This window comes from Anguilla rostrata, chromosome 10 (assembly GCF_018555375.3).
Source record: "Anguilla rostrata isolate EN2019 chromosome 10, ASM1855537v3, whole genome shotgun sequence".
Classification (NCBI taxonomy): Eukaryota; Metazoa; Chordata; class Actinopteri; order Anguilliformes; family Anguillidae; genus Anguilla; species Anguilla rostrata.
Window position 1 is genome coordinate 11,682,450 of NC_057942.1, and position 18,884 is coordinate 11,701,333.

At 43.2% G+C, this 18,884-nt stretch overlaps 3 protein-coding genes across 8 annotated transcripts in view; 2 read left to right on the top strand and 1 right to left on the bottom strand.

The window, feature by feature from the left end:
• The window catches only part of LOC135264955 (rasGAP-activating-like protein 1), a 34,838-nt gene extending 34,610 nt beyond the window's left edge, over positions 1-228 (bottom strand). For both annotated transcript variants that reach the window (XM_064354068.1, XM_064354067.1), the window contains exon 1: positions 94-228. In XM_064354068.1, the coding sequence (XP_064210138.1) occupies positions 94-158 (65 nt within the window). In that variant the 5' untranslated portion in view covers positions 159-228. The remainder of the gene's footprint in view (positions 1-93) is intronic.
• dgcr6 (DiGeorge syndrome critical region gene 6) lies at positions 126-4,895 on the top strand. 2 transcript variants are annotated; one of them, XM_064354078.1, is made up of 6 exons: positions 1,074-1,124; positions 1,657-1,776; positions 2,592-2,752; positions 2,866-2,966; positions 3,487-3,627; positions 4,319-4,895. In XM_064354078.1, the coding sequence occupies exons 2-6, from the start codon at positions 1,667-1,669 to the stop codon at positions 4,397-4,399; spliced, it is 594 nt and encodes a 197-aa protein (XP_064210148.1). In that variant the 5' UTR covers positions 1,074-1,124; positions 1,657-1,666; the 3' UTR covers positions 4,400-4,895. The 2 variants fall into 2 exon arrangements, with proteins under 2 accessions (XP_064210149.1, XP_064210148.1); XM_064354079.1 differs by lacking the exons at positions 1,074-1,124; positions 1,657-1,776 and adding an exon at positions 126-265.
• A 921-nt stretch (positions 4,896-5,816) lies between these two features.
• On the top strand, positions 5,817-18,487 carry slc7a4 (solute carrier family 7 member 4). 4 transcript variants are annotated; one of them, XM_064354075.1, is made up of 6 exons: positions 5,848-5,921; positions 7,741-8,297; positions 9,159-10,255; positions 10,536-11,245; positions 13,335-13,443; positions 15,077-18,487. In XM_064354075.1, exons 3-6 carry the CDS (start codon positions 9,274-9,276, stop codon positions 15,283-15,285), a joined length of 2,010 nt encoding a protein of 669 aa, XP_064210145.1. In that variant the 5' UTR covers positions 5,848-5,921; positions 7,741-8,297; positions 9,159-9,273; the 3' UTR covers positions 15,286-18,487. The 4 variants fall into 4 exon arrangements, with proteins under 4 accessions (XP_064210144.1, XP_064210145.1, XP_064210146.1 ...); XM_064354076.1 differs by having other exon boundaries at positions 7,741-7,878; XM_064354074.1 differs by lacking the exon at positions 7,741-8,297 and having other exon boundaries at positions 5,817-5,921.
• The last annotated feature ends 397 nt before the right edge of the window (positions 18,488-18,884 follow it).

The window sequence follows — 18,884 nt, forward strand, 5'->3', positions numbered from 1 at the left end:
ACCTGAATAAACAAACAGCAGACAAACTATTCTGAAAACTCTATTAATTGCAGTGTAAAACCTATCATGCGTACTGCTGTAAATAGAACTTACACATCCTTCGCTGGTAGATTCCTTCCTTCGACGATTCGGAAATACAGTGATGTGTTTTTGGCCATAACTGTATTGGTATGAAAAGTTCCAGATTTTCAAATTTCCCGTTTTCCCTGCTGGACTCTTCACAATGCTGTTCCCCACATCTGGGTTCTCTCAATTTCTATCAATGGTAAGGCGCAGCGGCGCGTGGAACCCATATCTTCTCGCGCTCACGGCAGCTAGCTGTGCTAGCTATTGAATCAAGTCACGTTTCCGAATGATCTTTAAACAAAGTTAATGTTAAAAGCATATGATATGGATTTTTTTCAATGCCCACATCAACGGATGAATTAGCTTAACAAATGGGCAGAATGAAAGACTCTGACAAGTAAAACCCCTGGTTGCTAGCAAGGTCGCTAATTACAATTGGCTACCTGTTTGCCATTGATGTAGCTACCTTCATCACATCAAAGTGTACATCGCCTGTACAGTATAGCTACAGTTAATTGGAGAAACGAGTCCTCATTCCGTTTTCTTTTTTAAAATACGCAGGGAAATGCCCTGGCATCCTTCCTTGAACCGTACCGACATTAATTTGTGTCAGAAAAATAGTTTCTAGACCGCTATACTGAAGCCTTTGTCGAAATGGAAAGTGGTGAATAAACTAGAGGTGGACATCCCCTTTATCAGGGGGAGTAGGAATACCACGGGGATCATGCAGTTAATCTGTCCACTGTGTTTTTGCGCCACCTGGCGCATTGAAAAACCTAGTACAGTACTATGCTGTCAATTGGATACATTTCACTGTGTTATTAAAGAGGGTTTTTTCCAACAGCCTACCACACACGGAATAGTTTATTTAATAAATAATACCTCCAGAATGCGGTTAATTTCAAACATGCTGCTGACATAACCTAAGCGCATATCTCGATTTAAATGGTATGCGCAGGCATGTTTAAAGACGACTACTCAGTGGTTTAGGGTCCTAACTTTGTAATGTTGCTGTTATTACGCGAGTGAGTTCAGAGACTGTTTTAGCAAATAGTCTGGTACGGTGGGAATAACTTGATAGCGAGCTTGTTTGTTCTTTAAATTGTAAACGTTAACTTCATTTTTGACATTATAAGGAGACTGTTGTGTTATTATGCGCTAGCTAGCATGAGTTTTACTTAATGTACAAGCTAGGTAGCTAACAGTTACAACACTAGCTACCACATAGCTCTGGTATAAAGTTAACGTTAGGCATATTATTTAGCTAGAATAGTATTATTGGGTGCATGTCTTACGTTTCTCAGACTAGATTGGCTCAAATAACATTTATTCATTCGGTGTGGAAAGGTCAAAAATATCATATAGCAATATATATTTTGTAAATTGTTTACAATTTAATACGGAGACGTTGGCAAAGCGAGGTGTTTCCCATCTCCATCCTTACCTAGCTATCTAAATAAGAAGGTTTGGTGATGTAGTCTGTGTTGAAACTTCTCCCTTTAAGTAAGCAATGTATGCTTCTTTTACGGACCTATAGACCCATATTGAACTTGTGAATCTGAGATATTTATATCTGTAAATTGAAAATAGACGTTACTAAATGGAAGGTTATGTCGGGGCTTACGACGAGCAGTCTGACTCTACAAAACAACAAGAGAGGCACTACTATCTTCTGTCTGAGTTACAGGCACTCGTGAAAGATTTACCGAGGTAAGAAGAGTAGCTTGTCTATCGGTTTTAATTAAAACATGTAATAGAAAAGCTCTGTTGAAAAGCGACCGGCATTTTTCAAAAGAGCATTTTCGCACAGTAAAAGATCTGCTAATGGTAATTCTAAGAACTGAGATTCCATGGATATTGTCCAATAAATTTGCAGTGACAGTGGAACGAAGAGATACCTCTTCAGACTGTACTTTGACTAACTGTAACACTACTTCTCTGCAGGGCGACCCCAATCTAGTATCACTTTCATGTAACACTTGTATCTGGACCTTCTGGCACTTTCATGTTGCACTTATATCTTCATCCTGATGTTGTAGCTGTTTATCGTATATCGTGTAATCATACTTCTAGTTTAAGACTTGCCATAACTTTACTGACTTAGCCAATACCTATGAACTAGACTTGATGTTCATGGCTATGGATAGCTGGTACTTTATGAGTATTGTAGCTTTATCTGACCTCTGTTCTGTAGTTGTTCCAGTGACCTTCGGTATGCACTTAATGTACGTCTGCAAAATCAAATGTAATGTAATCTTCCAAGATTGTAGAAAAACATGTGCTTATTAATAATTAGTCTGGAACACAGGTGACTAAGTACTAGAGGTGTCCAGTGTTTCTTTCAGTACTTGGACTGAGTTTGTTGATATTTGATAAAATTGCGCGATCAATCTCAAACGGAAGCAGTTGGAATAGCCAGAAATATCTCTGACGCTCCAGGACCAGGGCTCAGGCTGGGTACATTAAGGGGAATTTTGGGTGTTTCTCACTTGGCCTTTCCTGTGTCACTTCCTTTTCCTGCCCAGCTCCTTTCAGCAGCGCCTGTCCTACACCACGCTGAGTGACCTTGCCTTGGTCTTGATAGATGGAACAGTGTATGAGATCGTCCAGGGCCTGCTCGACATACAGCACCTGACAGAAAGGAACCTTTACAACCAGAGGCAAAAACTGCACGGTGAACACAGAGGTCTGTTTTTTTTTGTGACATATGCTTTGAGGCAGGTGTCTGAGGCTTAGTTCACTGCCTTTACCTCATTTATGACGTTACACAGCCTTTCTCTCTGTCACTTTCTCATCTAGCACTCAAGCAGGAGTTGGTTCGGAAGCACAAAGAAGCCCTGCAGGCCTGCAAAACGCACAACTTGGCAGTTCTCAGAATGAACCAGCAGGGGGAGACAGAGGTATGCAACAGTGAGAGTTGTGTGATGGTAATTAGGTTAAAAGGTGGGGTGTATTCGCACTATTGATCACTGTTCCCATTGTTTTACAGCTGGCAGGCATATGAATGTCCGTTTTTCAGTTAATTCAAATGCACTTGCTCATGAAATATTAGAAGTAGTGTTGCCCATTTTCAGACATGCACAGTAAATATGTACATTATATAGGGGCAAGTGTTGAAATCTTGCCATGGCTATGCATACTATGTACAATGTGCTGGGCACTTGTTTTTTTCAGTGTAGTATTTAGTTTTTCCCCTGCTAATAAGTAAATAAATTAAACAGTAGGCACATAATCAATGCCTTCATTTTCCTCTTAATTTCAAATATATTATGCTTTTAAAAAATGTGGACAGTTTTCAACTTTTACTCGACTTTTCATGTTGCTGTGCGGTCAAGGAGAGAATGCACCCATTGTGAAATGGTGAGTGTTGGGGAACTCCAGTCCTGTAACAGTGCTGGTCTTCCATCTGTGCCTCACCAGGCCCTGGAGCAGCGGGTGAGGGAGGAGCAGAGAATGATGGATGAGAAGATTGTGTTGGAAATGGACCAGAAGGTGGTGGACCAGCAGAACACTCTGGAGAAGGCTGGCGTCCCAGGGTTCTACTTAACGACCAACCCTCAGGTGCTCACCTCTGACCCAGCACTGTTCTGCACCGCAACTTAGCTCGTTTGAAGGCCAGTCACGATTCGCCATTGGAAGCTGGACAGTATGGCTCCTGCAATTCAATGACAGTGGGACATTAATTGAAATGATCTGTGGTCTCATGCAGCCTTTCCCTCCTCTCATTTAATTGCAGTTCTAGGTATACACGAGATGTTGGGTCATTCAGATTACCACCGCCCAAACTAAACTCAGTCAGGAAAAAAGCTGAAAATAACTTCTGGAATTGTCTTGAGGCTGTGCATCCCCAAAATTCTACATTTTAGAAACATTTTTTCTTGACTATATTTAAAATAGGTGGATTTGGCTCACATTGTTTGATTTTTCATAAAAGCTGTGAAAAGCCCTGTTTCTGTTTTATTTTAATGCCAAACTCAAGTCTGCAAGAAGCCTATTGAGAATCCAGTTCACCCCATGAATGAATCCATGAGTTGTCTGGCCACGAGCACATTAGCACTATATTGTATTGGGTTTGTATTTTTGAAAACGTATTTATTTTACTATTCACAAGGGTGTGAGTATGAGTCAGAGTGAGTTTTCCCCCTCTGGGCAATTCAGACATTTCCATGAGTCCCCTGGTGATCGAATTTGAGCTAGTTTTATGTGCCAGATGGGATTAAGGATTTGTGTTTCTCTCCCTGTGTTTTTTCAGGAGCTGACCATGCAGATGAACCTGCTGGAACTCATCCTCAAACTGCAGCAGAAAGAGGTTCAGTCTGGAAATATGTCCTGAATAAGGGACCTTGGAGGAAGTGGAACCACTGGGTGTTCACAAAAGAAGTGTTACTCTCTCTACTGATCCTGAATATCCTGTTTTTACACAGGCATCTCTACACAGCTTTCTAACCACGGCAAACAAAGGACCCTTTTCTGTAAAGGCAGAAATGGATCTTGTGTGTACTAAGGCTACTTGCACAACTCATTGTGACAAGGATATGAGTTTGTAATGATATGCAGAAATAGTAGTCTAATTTTATTATTTTGAGTTGGATGTTAGAGGAGGTTAATGGAATGGTGGAAACTGGTGCGGAAAAGTCTAAGACAAAGGTAACTTTTTGGTTTGTATGCGTTTTCAGTGAAGCATTAGGAAGACAAGCAAAAACTTTTTTTGTAACAAGTACTGTTAGGAAACGAATAAGGCCAGAAAAATATGTTAAAAGCATTTTTCTTATTTGTGATGTATAATAATGTAAATCTACACTAATAAAAACAATTGTGTTGAACAGAAAGGAATATAGTATAATTTTAAAATGTGATGGTTATCAATAAAGTTGTCAGTTCAAAAGGTAAGTGTCAAAAATACTGTCAAATTTATTGGCAGGTTGAACATGAATGTACTTTGCATAGCATTTGTATTTAACTAAAAGGCAAAGCCTTGGATAAGTTTGCCACTTATATTCATAATGCAGTATCATTTTACCACATTTTGGACACACCATACAGTGTTAAAACTGACATGAACATTTGTTTTGTAAGTCTTCATAATACAGTAAAATGACCAACCCAACTGTAAACCTCAATACATCGTTATTTAGAAATACCGCCAGGCGGCGATCTAAGGTTGGATTAAATTGTGAACCAAAAGAACAAGCCAAGAATTGCAGGCACTGATGTCCCTATTTCACGTGTTTATTTTTTATTAATGCTAGCCTCAAACCATGATCAAACTACCAATTGTTTATGATGTGCTGTGTTTTAAAACATTGACATTTTACCAGAATGTAACAATGCCCCATTCAAATAGTTTTTATTGAGATTGGGATTGGGATTGGTAACGACAATTAGATGTTCATGTAAAACATCTATTTTGAAATACGAAGTTAATTGGCAGGTCAATACCAAAAATGAACTGAAACTCAAAATGAATCTCTAAAATTATTTGTACATGTAATATATATTTTTTAAATGTTTTAAAATGTAATAAGAAACCTGTTTTGAAAATCCTGACGAAAGGTGGATCATTTTTGATAACATGGTATGCATGCCTTATGCTGTTTAGAGTAAGTAAAGTAAAATATTTCAGTGTGTTCAAATGTGCTTAGATTTGTAGTTTTATAGACCTAACGTTTCAAGCCTTGTTCGAAAAATGTTGCAGAGGCGAGCCCATCTCTATTAATAATAATACACTGTCCCCTTAAGACCGACGGGATCAGTGTCCGCCTACTCCACCTTCTCGTCGGCAACAAACCGGAGGTGCGCTGTTGTGCTGTGTCAAGCCAGACCGAACGCTGCGTTGCATCATTTCGAAAATAGAGGTAACCTTTCGCTTATTATTCACGTGAAGTCCATTCATATAGCGTAGCCTTTTTTTTTTTTTTTTTTGCAAACGTGTTCTCAAAATCAAATAGAGCCTGAGTTATTCACGGGATTTTTATGTCTCGGCAAACACCTTACATTTTATGATTGCTGAAGGCCGGTAAGAATATACAATAGCTATATTTTTTAAGAACATTTTTTTTTACCGTAAATTAAGCACACGTAGAGCTTCAGTTTTTCTGACAGTTCCCGTTCACCATGGCAGACGTTTCCATTTTGTTTTACATTATTGATGAGGCTGATTCAAGCACAATTAAGGCATTCACATATAGTTCTCGTTATTGTCTCTGGTTTAATTTTAAAGGAAAAGGGTTGGTTGTTCTAGTATAATTCTGTGATGAACCCTTTGGAGCGGAAAAGAGCATTGCGTAGACTATTATTAATCGGGTTTGAAGCCTGCGATGTCACCTTCTGTCCGGCGTTATTTTAGTGGGTACGCGGTATCCCTGTTTTCACAAGTGATGGTCTGCTATTACGCTACCTAGTAATCCATCATGCAATTGTGGTTATGTCATTTGTCTTAAATCTTTAATTTTACTTGTGTTATTACAGGAATGATGATTTATTTATTTTTTAAGTGCGAGGGAGTCGTATATTAGGGCATTTAACATTTGCATCCTGAAGTGAATATACAAAAATACTTCTGAGCAACTATATCAGAATACAAACTGGGCTATACTGATGCACAAGTGCATTTTAATGCAATATTAAAAGAAGAAAAAAAAGAAATACACGAATAATAAAAAATTAACAGGTGTTGTACAGTATATTCGAGCATTTAAGAATTGTACTATAATTGTATGACTACAATTCAGTTTATTTGGCATCAATTGAAATGAAGGCCTAATCAAAAATATTCATTTTCACCAAATGTCCAGTTATTCCTCATTAAATTGCAGGGCATGTGAATGTATCATGGATATGTATTAGAGAATGTTTCACTGTTTTCAGTGAATGTATTTGCTTCATGTTTTCATTAGTAGATTGAAATTGTGTCGTGTAAATTTGTTTTGTTATTTTGATGATATTTACTAATTCATGGTACAAGTTCTTGGGGAAAAAGGTCCAGGACGTATCATGAATCTGTTGACCAGCATCCACAATGAAAAATAATAAGAATTAGTAAGTATAATGCTAATAGTAAAAGGCGCTTTTTACTTTTGTTCAAAATGTTTTCCTCTATTTTTTTCCTCCTAATTTGAAATGCCCCAGTTGTATTTTATGCCCTTCCCATCACTGCTACATGATCAGTCAGTTTGGCAGGGCACAGGCTGCAATCGTTGCTCTGGAGAACTGCACTTAGTATACCTGCAGGCTGAGCTGGCAGCTGGCACAGACAGACTGCAGGTGCCCGATCAACGAGAGGAATCGCTCTTACACAATGATGTGGGTTATGTCCTGCCAACCGAGACCCTTCTTCCCTGCGTACAATGCTGTAGAGAAACCGTGCAGTGCCCCATGGGGCTCCCAGCTACAGTTGGCACAAGCATGGTCAGGATTATATTCCCAGGTATGGAGGGAAGGCCACTTGGTAGTAAAGAAGAGACATGTTTGAATGTATGTACCTAAATGTCAGTTGCGTTTAAATGCTTTCCTTTAATCACAAATACTGGACCATTGTCTTGGCTAAAGAGGCAGCTCCTTACGCAGGGCCCCCACTACCTCTCTCAGTCCCTAGAACTCATTACCCTCCACCCCCACCCCCCCACCACTGCTCACAGGCACAACACACATACTCACATTGTTTCTATTCCTCAGACTCGTCCTGTACCCGCTGGCCCTCACACGAGATTGTTGAGACTCGTCACAGACAGAGTAAAGAGAGAAGTATCTGGAGCCGTGTTCCTTTTTTCCACTCATAGTGGGAAAGTCACCGTGGAGTGGTTCCTCCATCCAGTACAAATGGGTTTCTATTTTTAATCTCTTGATAAAATGCAGTGCAGGTGTCCCTCTCTAGGAAAATGGCTTTTGGCGTTTTTAATTGCAGGTGATGAACAGGTGAATGACTCATCCCTCAGCTGTGTTTACTCTCAACCTAACCACTGAATGACATTGCAAACTGCAACCCCTGTGGTAGTGCCATGTTTAAGTTGAGAGGAGCAACAGCCCTTTCACAGATAACAAAACAAGTATACGTTTCTTTAAGGGCTTGGGGTTTCTGGGAGTCACTGGCTATACCTTTGTTTAATTTCCAGCCTGGGTATTTGGAGGGAAAGAGGGAACAAAACGTAAGCAGCAAGGGAAAAAAGACAAGGACGTTAAAATGTCATTTCTGTAATTGCTGATGGTATCCCTGGATTATCCGGCCCAGGAAGGTAGGAATGCCAGCACGCATTATTTTAAGGGTATAACCGCCTTTGACAGATAGGTCAAACGTTGACATGGGTTTTTAATTTACTGAGAGGATCATTTCATTGCCAGCCTCATGGTGTCATTACAGCCATAGTGGAACAGCTGAAAATTGTTACATAACTCTTCTACAGTTAATTTCAGACACTCTTCATGACAGCTCACAGTATATAAGCAAGGAATGGATTCATTTTGAAGAAACTTTAATCCTTTGCAAACTGAGAAGCCTCCGGATAGGTTTTCGAGGCAGCTCTGAGTTGGCAGAGGACTCTGAGGTAATCCTCAGTTTGTGGGTTTGCCACTGTAATCTGTAACTGTGAGTTCACTCTGCTTTTGCATTTCCTAAATGGTGCCGAGCATGAGTGACGTCAGCTGTGGCCATGTGTCCCTCAGTGTCATGCATTTTGAGCCTCAGAGTCACCTAAGGGAGGGAGGTCTGTAGTCAGCAGGGTGTCCCCCGCTTCATTGTGCAGAAGAGTTCTCTCTGGTAGCTCTAGTGGCTGTGGCCTACCCGAAGCAGCTGTGTTGTGCTCTTTGCTCGGTGGTTATGCACCTCAGTTTGGAAAGAAGCAGCGGCTGGCTGCACATGCCCCGGAGGTTGTGCATGTTGATTTGTGCCCTCAATTAATTGACAGAGAATGTTGAATTTATTGGATGGGCTTGCAATTATGATTAGGCTTTGTATATTGAGAGAAAATGAATATAGAAGAATGTAAAGTTGCTTAATACAAATTATTTCATTTAAAACTGGATCTATGCAGCACAAATGACAGACATGTTGTATGAACTGGGTGGCACGTCTTTAATGTCAGTTTTCTTGGTTACAGGTGACTTGGAAAATGCATCCAGCGTGATCACCTGACTCTTCCTGATCCTCGCGTTTCCTCGGTTGGCAGCTGCAGCAGTGGGTCTGGGGACCACCTCCTGATCAGCACCGTAACCATGGAGAACTGCGCACGGGGCTGCGCCCCAGGTGTGCGCTTCTGCCAGAAGGTAAACCGGCTGAAGACCCTGGATGATGACGTCATGGCAACGTCACTGAAGCGATGCCTGTCCACAGTGGACCTGGCACTGCTTGGAGTGGGTGGCATGGTGGGCTCAGGACTCTACGTCCTGACCGGCACCGTTGCCAAGGACACGGCCGGCCCTGCTGTGGTGCTCTCCTTCTTCATCGCGGGCATCGCTTCGCTCATGGCCGCCCTCTGCTATGCAGAATTTGGGGCCCGCGTTCCCAAGACGGGCTCGGCCTACATGTTCACTTACTTGTCCATGGGGGAGATCTGGGCCTTCCTCATTGGCTGGAATGTGATCCTGGAGTACATGATAGGCGGCGCCGCCGTTGCCCGAGCGTGGAGCGGCTACCTGGACTCCATGTTCAACCACGCCATCCAGAACTTTACGGAGACCCATGTCATGCGCTGGGAGGTGCCGTTCATCGCCCACTACCCGGACATGCTGGCCGCCGGCATCCTGCTGGTGGCCACCTTCTTCATCTCCTTCGGGGTGCGCGTCTCCTCCTGGCTCAACCACATCTTCTCTGTGGTGAGTATGGGAGTCATCATCTTCATCCTCATCTTTGGATTCGTGCTGGCCGATCCTGTCAACTGGAGCAAGAAGGAGGGAGGCTTCGCCCCCTTTGGGATGTCTGGGGTGCTGGCAGGCACGGCCACCTGCTTCTACGCGTTTGTGGGTTTTGATGTAATCGCGGCCTCGAGCGAAGAAGCCAAGAACCCCCAGAAGGCCGTGCCCATCGCCACCGCCATTTCTCTTGCTTTGGCAACCACTGCCTACATCTTGGTCTCCACTGTGCTTACCCTCATGGTGCCCTGGCACTCCCTGGATCCCAACTCCGCCCTTTCCGATGCCTTCTTCCGCCGGGGCTACAGCTGGGCCGGCTTTATTGTGGCCATTGGCTCCATCTGTGGTGAGTCTCTGTTCAACCACAAGTTTTCCACATTCTATTTTGAATTTGTGGAGGCATTCCGTTTATGAGTGGAACAGGATTACTCTATTGAAGAAAACACAGTTTAATGCGTGTGGGGTAATCCTACCTGGTTTTCAGTACCATAAGTGTATTCAAATAAGGTAATAAGCATTTGTTCAGAAAACAGTTATTAAAACTGTTAATTTGAGAATTTGAAAGTTGGAAGTTGGCTGGGTTTTTCTGTCAAAAGTAATCCTGAGTTTCCTTTTCCCACCTGCAGCAATGAACACGGTGCTCCTCAGCAACCTGTTCTCCCTGCCCCGGATAGTGTACGCCATGGCAGAGGACGGCCTCTTCTTCTCAGTCTTCTCCAGGGTCAACCCCGTCACCAAGGTGCCTGTCATCGCCATCATGGTCTTCGGGAGCTTCATGGCCCTTCTGGCTCTCATCTTTGACCTGGAGGCCCTGGTCCAGTTCCTTTCCATCGGCACCCTCCTGGCCTACACCTTCGTGGCAGCCAGCATCATCGTGCTGCGCTTCCAGCCGGAGAAGCCCAGCTCCAAGCAGTCTTCCTCCTCCTCCACCAACCCCAACCCCGAGCCGTCCCCGACCGCCGCCGACGTCCAGACGATGGCCCAGGAGAGCGGGGAGCTGAAGGAGTACGAGTCCTTCTCCGACAAGCTCCAGCTGGTGGAGATGCAGAAGAAGAGCAAAGAGCGGCGGGCCCCGGGGCAGCTGAAGGCCTGCTGGGAGCCCCGCCTGGGCCGGCTCCTGGGGGACTGCGAGCCGGGGGAGGTGGTGGCCTTCTCCGTGCTGGCGCTGCTGGTGAGCGCGGTGTCCCTCTGCGCCGTGCTCGTGTTCGGAAACAACCAGCTGCAGCTGCCGGTGTGGAGCCTCTCCCTGCTCATGGTGGTGTTCGGCCTGGCCTTCCTCTCCAGCCTGTTCCTCATCTGGGTCCATGAGCAGCAGGCGAAAACCAAGACCTTCCAGGTTAGCCCAGCTACAGCATGCCTCACTACACACACTTGTGCTAAGTCACTAGTACACAGACAGTCCAGCATTACCATCCTCCACCTGTTGACATACACACACACACACACACACATGAACCATGAGTTAATGTTCTGCTCCAGTATCAATAAATAGTTTTTGTCACTCATGACTAAGCACAGCGGTGACCAAAACTAAAACCTGCTCACCTGACATGATCTGTCTTTCTATGTTTTCCCCAGGCATCAGCAAACAGAGACTCATAAAACTTCCACTTAAGACTTCCACTTAAGTGTCACAAAGGGGTTTTTTTTGTTGCTGAGATAATTACATATATTTTGGTATCTGGACAGTAGATACAGTAATGATTCAGTCCTAGGTGAGATTAGCACTTTGATATTTCTCTGCCTCCTGCAGCATCCAGTGAACGTGTCTTTTTGCGGAGGTCTTTTCTGGCTCTGTGCAGATTTGATTCATCGCGATCGACATCCATTCCCAGCAGGCACGGCGCCACGCTCGCCACGCCACGGCGCGTCTGATTCGCAGCTTGCCTGCCTGTGTTGCTGTCTGGTTTGAGGAGTGAAAAAAGCTGTCCTCTCAAGAGCGGCAGACACTTTGCCTTTCTGTAGTGCGAATTAGTCAGCCGGAGCAGTGTTAAGCTTTTTTATTTTTAAGTGCTTGCCTTTCAAAAACGGGAGAGGGCGAAGATGACACATCAAATTCAAATCAAAAATACCTTTGTGTAGCATTTTGGTACCGAACTTTGTGGACATTGGCATAGGAAAGGCACAGGTTTAAGATGTGTTTTTAGCTGGTCAACCAGCTGTTCACCAGCTGGCCAGCTTATATAGTCAGCTAGTCCACCAGTTTGATAACCAGATTTGACCAGCCACAGACCAGCTATGGCCAGCTAGAAGAGTCAAATACCCATCTTAAACCAGTTTAGAATCCCTGCTACTTTTTGCTGGAATTGTCAGGACTACAGCCCCCAGATACACAACACACTGAATTGCACGCACAGCAGAGATAGCACAAGACAGAAATAGAATGTCTTGCATGCATTGTCATTCAACCATCACAGCCACACACACTACTGGCTACTAAAGCTTTTTGATTAACCAATGACAGAGAGAGACAGAGAGAGGAACCTTTGCATTAGCTTTGCAGCTCATGTTTCCCTGGCTAGCTAGCTGTGGCTTGGCTAACGGTACTGTATTCCTGAGCTTGAGATGGGGAGAGTAGTGCCCATCAGTGCTTCTTTGTTGCTTGAATTGTAACATGACTCATCTATCAACCAGTCAGTCGTAACTGAAATACACGTAGGATTGTGTTTGCCAAAGTACAGCACTAGAGTGGCTTAATCAAAATAAAAGACCTGAGCCAAAAATTTGCTTTATCACAACACTGATTATTTATTTACAAAACAAAATCTCCTGGATTGAATTCATTGCATTCTGGGAGATCTCAGCCAATTCAGAGAGTCTCCTTATGGCCTCAAGATGGCCAACAGAAATGCTTAGGTCAGTTAGGTGACCTCATAAGATGGCCGCTTCACCCCTTCATTTGCCCACCTAAGATGGCCAACATATGTAATAGTTCATAGACAGAGGCAGCCGTGCATACCTCAATATCTTTACATCGATAATGACATGATAATATTGGTAGAATATTATATTAATATAACAAAGTTCAACCGGTCATAATCTTGATATATGTTGATATCGTACTCATTCTTGTTCAATGCCACATTGCATTACCCCATGCCTTTGTTTGCCTAAAATGCCTGAATTATAAAGCACCATGATTGGAATCCTGTCTGTATTATACGGACACTCGAGCCTAGAGACACCAGAACTTCAGGGATGCAACGGAGCTGGTATGGTCTTGGTAACTAGTTATACTGACAAGTTTGCCCTCCCCTAGAGTGGTCAAAAGGACATGCTTAGTTTAATTAAGTACAGTCCAGTCCACTCACAGAGAGTGACATTATGGTTGCTGTTTCCTTTATTTTGTCAGTTACCAATCGGTTTGTTAGATTAACTTTGACCTGACCTAGAAGTGATTTCCATTGCGTTCCGCTCTTCCTCAGGTGCCTCTGGTCCCCTTCGTCCCCGGAGCCAGTATCCTGCTCAATGTTTTCCTCATGCTGAAGCTCAACGCACACACCTGGGTCCGCTTCTCTGTTTGGCTGGTTGCAGGTAAGATGGCTGCTGGACCCCAGTCACACCTGTAGCACTCTGAGCTTGAGCCAAATGTTTTTAAACCAGGCCTCCTTTAAAGTGTTTAAAACTTGGGGTGTCTCGTGGCGTAGCCTGTAGAGCACTATCCACATGCTCATTACGAGCCGCGACGTCGGCGGTTCGAGTCTGACTGTGCGACCCTTTGTCGCACGTCTCTCCCTCTCTCTTTCCCTGTTCTTCCTGTCTCTCTACACTGTTCTGTCCAATAAAGCTGAAAAGCCCAAAAAATATATATATTTTTTTAAAAGTGTTTAAAACTTAATTTTGAAAAATGGTTGTGATAAGAAATGCATTGCACACAGGCCCCTCTTTAAGACAGTACATATATGTTTATATTTTTCCCTGAAATGAAAAACAATGCATGGCTATTTGTAATTAGTACTTACAAATCATGCTTTATTAGAGAGTGTAGATCAAGAATATCTCACCTTGTCACATCCAATCACTCTGAGACTTTGACATAATTTTTGTCTTTGTTGACAGTACAGGTTGACAAATATACAAGTTCCTTCATATATATACAGGTTCAAAGATGATGGTGTAAACCACTGATAGTTTTATATACAACCCAATATTTTCTAAACTATAGGATGTTGAACTAGCACACATGTTGAACTACACTAGTTGAGTGTACACAGTCACTCCCTATAATGCAAACAACACATCACAGTAGATTGTTGGCTCAAGAGCTGTGTGAGGGGCTCACCGTCCTCCCTTCCCCTACCTTTCTTGATTTTTCCTATTCATTTCAGGAAAAAAATAGTCTTGTGTAGAAGTGTCTTTGCACTATCCTGACCATTTTTGCTATATGGAGCAACACCACTCATGGGTCCCTCCAAGATTTGCATTTAGTGACTGGTTTGCACCCTGTATGCACTGAGCCTGGGTCCACATAAGAGGTTAATGAAGAACAGAAGGGGTTAATGGGCTTTGCTTTCCGCTATCAGCAAAGAAGATCAGGCAGGAGACGCGATTAGGTGCAGACTTATTTTTCCTTTGTAACTGTAAGCCCTTTAAACACACCTGTCTGCCTCCATAGCTGTCTGTCTGCTGGAATCCTGTCCCTGTATCAGCAGTTTGCATTGTTTTTTTATTCAGGCAATCAAGAGGGCACTTCGGACTTCGGACTTCGGCACAGCCTGATTGAGATGCTTGGCTAGCTACAATAAATTGCAGTAGCAGTATTCAATCCAAGGCACTATTCCAGTGCTTCTAATTCACCATGCAACCCAGACTCAAGTTCCATACTGCTTAATCTTTGTGAACAAAAACTAAAGGGTGCCTTATGTACTTATGTGGAATACAAGTGTCCACATGTATGTTTGTGTGTACATATCATGTTACACAACGTGTGCGACTCAGCATAACAGTGTATGTTCTGATGTCTCTGCCCTTGCCTATAGCACAGTTTTGTTTGCAATGCATCTGGCTTAGCCTGTAATGTGTGTGTGTGTGTGTGTGTGTGTGTGAGTGTGAGCGTGCACATGCGTGTATGTTTGTGTGTGTGTGTGTGTGAGCGCACACGTGTTTGTGTGTGTGTGTGCGTGCGCTTACGTTTCTGTCTGTAATGTGTGTGCTTGTGTCTTGGCAGGTTTGCTGGTGTATTTTGGCTATGGGATCTGGCACAGTAAGGAGGGCCTGAGGGAGCCCCAGCAGCAAGACATAGCGGCGCGCTATGTAGTGCTCCCTAGTGGCAGCTTGGTAGAGACAGTGCAGGCAGTGCAGCCGGACGCCCAGAGTGAGACCGCACCCAGGCATACTCCAACCCCCACCCCTGAGGACCAGCAGGGCAAGAGATGATGCGTGCGGAGGGCCACAATGTCAATCAAACATGGGACCATTTCTACTGTTCTCCTTCTGCTCTCATTCCTTCCCTCTTTCTCCACTCCCTCTTTCCTGCTGTAGTGTACCGTGACAGATCGTATGTTATGTCAGCCATTGAAAGCAAGTGCATATCAGAATGGGACTCAGACCTCTGCTTCCCTTTTGTAATATAGTGCACATATATAGATATGTATGCGCTGTATTATGTATATGTACACTCCTTTTTCCTTTTCTGTTTTGCACTGTATTAAGCAGTGGGCTATTCATATACTTCGCATCACAGAATAATACTTAAATGCCGTTTTCTTAATCTCCAATTTATCACCAGTTTCCTGATGTTCCGTTTTGCCTTTATACCTCTCTGGTCCCTTGCTGTGTCACTACAGATTGTCTGACGTGAATATTTAAAAGGGTGAGTGAGGAAATCCACCTCCCCTCCACAAATCATCGGTCAGTTACAGGCAACCAAAGAGTTCAGCTTTTTGTGTCACTCTGTTAATTTATTGATTATAATTTATGTATCTGTACGTTCAGTAAAAGCCAGAAGGGCATAGTCATCATCTTTGTTTTGTTCTGGCATGGCCCCTTCCTATACCGGTTGGATCCGGTTTTCTACTGTTTCCATCTATGTAAATGTACCATTATAGCTATGTGAGTTCCAGTTATAGGCCTGGAATTATCCATGCAGTGAATACGTGTGAATGTGTCTGTCTGACTGCTGAGTGATCTGTCTTATTGACGACACATTTCACATACTCACTCACAACAATAGTTCTCAGCTTACTGTACAGTTCTGCTGTAAGGCATGTCTAATGTCAACATTCCTGTGCTCAATTAGCATGAAAACTGAAATCACACAAGCTATGACAGCGTGGGTGAGAGATTTATTTTCTGTAGCGTCTGATGAGAATCCACCATCCCCTTCAGATTTTTCGGTTCTTCAGAAGGTTTAAATGCTGCACGGAACCTTTGTGCAGACTTCTGGTTTCATCCTCCCTGATCCTGTAGCATGTGGGAAAATGGCACAGCTTAGGAATTTATCAGGAGTGTAGTCTACTGAGTATAAATGACTTCATAAACAAGTCTTTGAAGGTGCTGAAATGCTGTCATGCACTGAGGTTTAGCTGTTGAAAGGGAACCAGATATGGCAACTAATGCATACAATGTAATACGTGAATATTGCATGACTGTAATAGTAGGCCGTGTGTATCCAGCCACAGACACCCAACCATTTTTTCCACCCCACTAAGTCCCATAGCCATTGTGTTCCCTTAATCCCTTTTCTCAGACTACCACACATGCCGTTTGTTATTTAATAATTTTAACTTATCTTATTAGTGTTGTCATTTGTTATAGTTGTATTGATTTGTGGCATTTTTATGTATGCATTCTGTATTTCTTTTACAACTATGTCGTTAGTCGTGTTTAATGTCATTTCAGCCTTTCTGGCTCGAAGGGATTGTTGTATTTCTTATTTTAAGCTAGCATTGTGAACTGCCACTTTAATGTCAATGGTTCAATAATTGCACACATTTTTCAAGGACTTTTCTTATCCTTATAAAGGACTAGCAGTCTTTTGCCATTGATGTCAGGTACATTTTTGTACCTAATGGAGACCCCCTCCTCCCACCGCCCAAGTCCTCCCCCACCGAGCTCATGCCTCTGAAACTCCAGTCGTTATCACGAGACACTCGCTCTTTCCTTTTAACCTCGAGCTGGCGTCTCAGGCTCTCACCAAGTCTCCTGAACAAGGATCTCATGATCTCAGCTGCCGTAATCTGAAGGGGAGGGCTGGGGCAGGGAGGTCTTACTGTGTCAGAGAGGCAGTGCCACTCGAGTATCTGCCTTAGAGATTAAATATGGGCATCTAAGCACATGGATTGTTTTCAGCTTCTATGGTCTGTCTGTTCTTGACAGAAAAAAAAACAGGGCAGCTGCACAGGTTGTATAACAAATAACAACCGGAAGCACAAATGCACAGGGTGCTGTGGGACGGGGTGTTACTTGGCGCATTTTTATAGGCGAGGGATGCGGTGTCCCGCCAAACGATGCCAGGCTGCCGGGATGAGAGCTAAATCCTCCCACGGACGCGGTAATCTGGCAGATTTGCAGAGCCCCCTTTGGCTGCTGTCCGCTGCTTGACCTAGATTAGGCACACAGTCTGTGACCACTCTCACTCTCAGGCACAGATAACACATGCGGTCTGATCACTCTCACTCACTATAGGATGGGGGAGCATACATCACAGCCCAACCAACGCAATATTCTCACAATACCAGGCCTCGGCATCAAAGGACAAATGTTTCTGCAAATTATTGCAACACCATTTTCTCTACCTTGTTTTTTGCAGCACATATGTAGGGAGTAAAATACTCTTTTGGCCTCTTCCACATGTGCTCTCAGTAATATCTGTGTGTTTCACTCTGACCCTCTAAACTCCACCTTTTCCACTTTTCTTAGACCATCTTGCAATTGAACAGTAATTTTGTACAGCATCTATGTACAGCCTATAAATATATAAGGTGACACAAGTAACCAATGGCCTTAATGATATCATACTCAGTACTGAAGCATTCCCAAAAGCTTGTGCGAAATGCAAAATTTGTAGTTTGTGAAACCTGTCAAATCTTTTTTAATCACTTAGTATCCTCAGCTTTGTGATTACTGCAGTAGTTTTAATATTTGTTTTTTCGAATTATATGTTATCATTGAATTAAGAATATCTATATCTATATGAAATCAAATTGGATTTTATCGAAATCAATAATATTTATTATGTCCAGTGAATGGGTGGTTCTCAGAAGCATAACAACTGCAAGGACCAAAACATTAAATAAGAAAGCCATGGTGGTTTTTTCTTACAATACACTGAAATAAAAAGAGAAAAACCCTTTCTTTCCAAGCCTTTCTGCCAGTGTATGTCAGCTGAGGCACCCCCACACTGTCCATGTGCAGCTGATAGCTGTCGAATGAGAGCGATGGTGATTGTTTGAAAACCCGATGCCTCTTGTTTGTCTGTTTGTGTAACTTGGTGTCGTTGAGCACCATATTCTACGCTTCAGACAGGGCCAGAACGTACCTGCCTTCTCTGTGCACACCGGCATTTACTTATTACTCTCTGTGGCATCTCTTTAACACACTGTTGTATTTAGTGGCAAATAAATGATATAAAGCAGTACTTTGCATCTCATGTTATTATCACGGGCTTTTGTTTTGCCTAAAGGTTAAATCATCTGGAACAATAAATACATTTTGGTGTTATTTCAGTTTATCTGTTTATCATCTCAGACTTCAGCGTGACTGTGTCATTGTACCCCAGCAGTTTAATCCAGTATATTGACATTTGAACAGGGCTAGACCTTTGCTCCTTCGTGGAGAGTTAGTGTGCACTAATGTCACGTATACGCTTGACTGGGGAAAGGTTGGACTAATTACCCCAATCAAAGTGCTTGAGTCTGACGCACAGGGAAAGCCAAATCCCCTTGGCAAGGTGGTCGATGGAAACATTGGTCCTGGGAAATGGAAATATGTGTGGGGCCGAGGGAACATATATGTGTGTGTATATACAGTAAGCT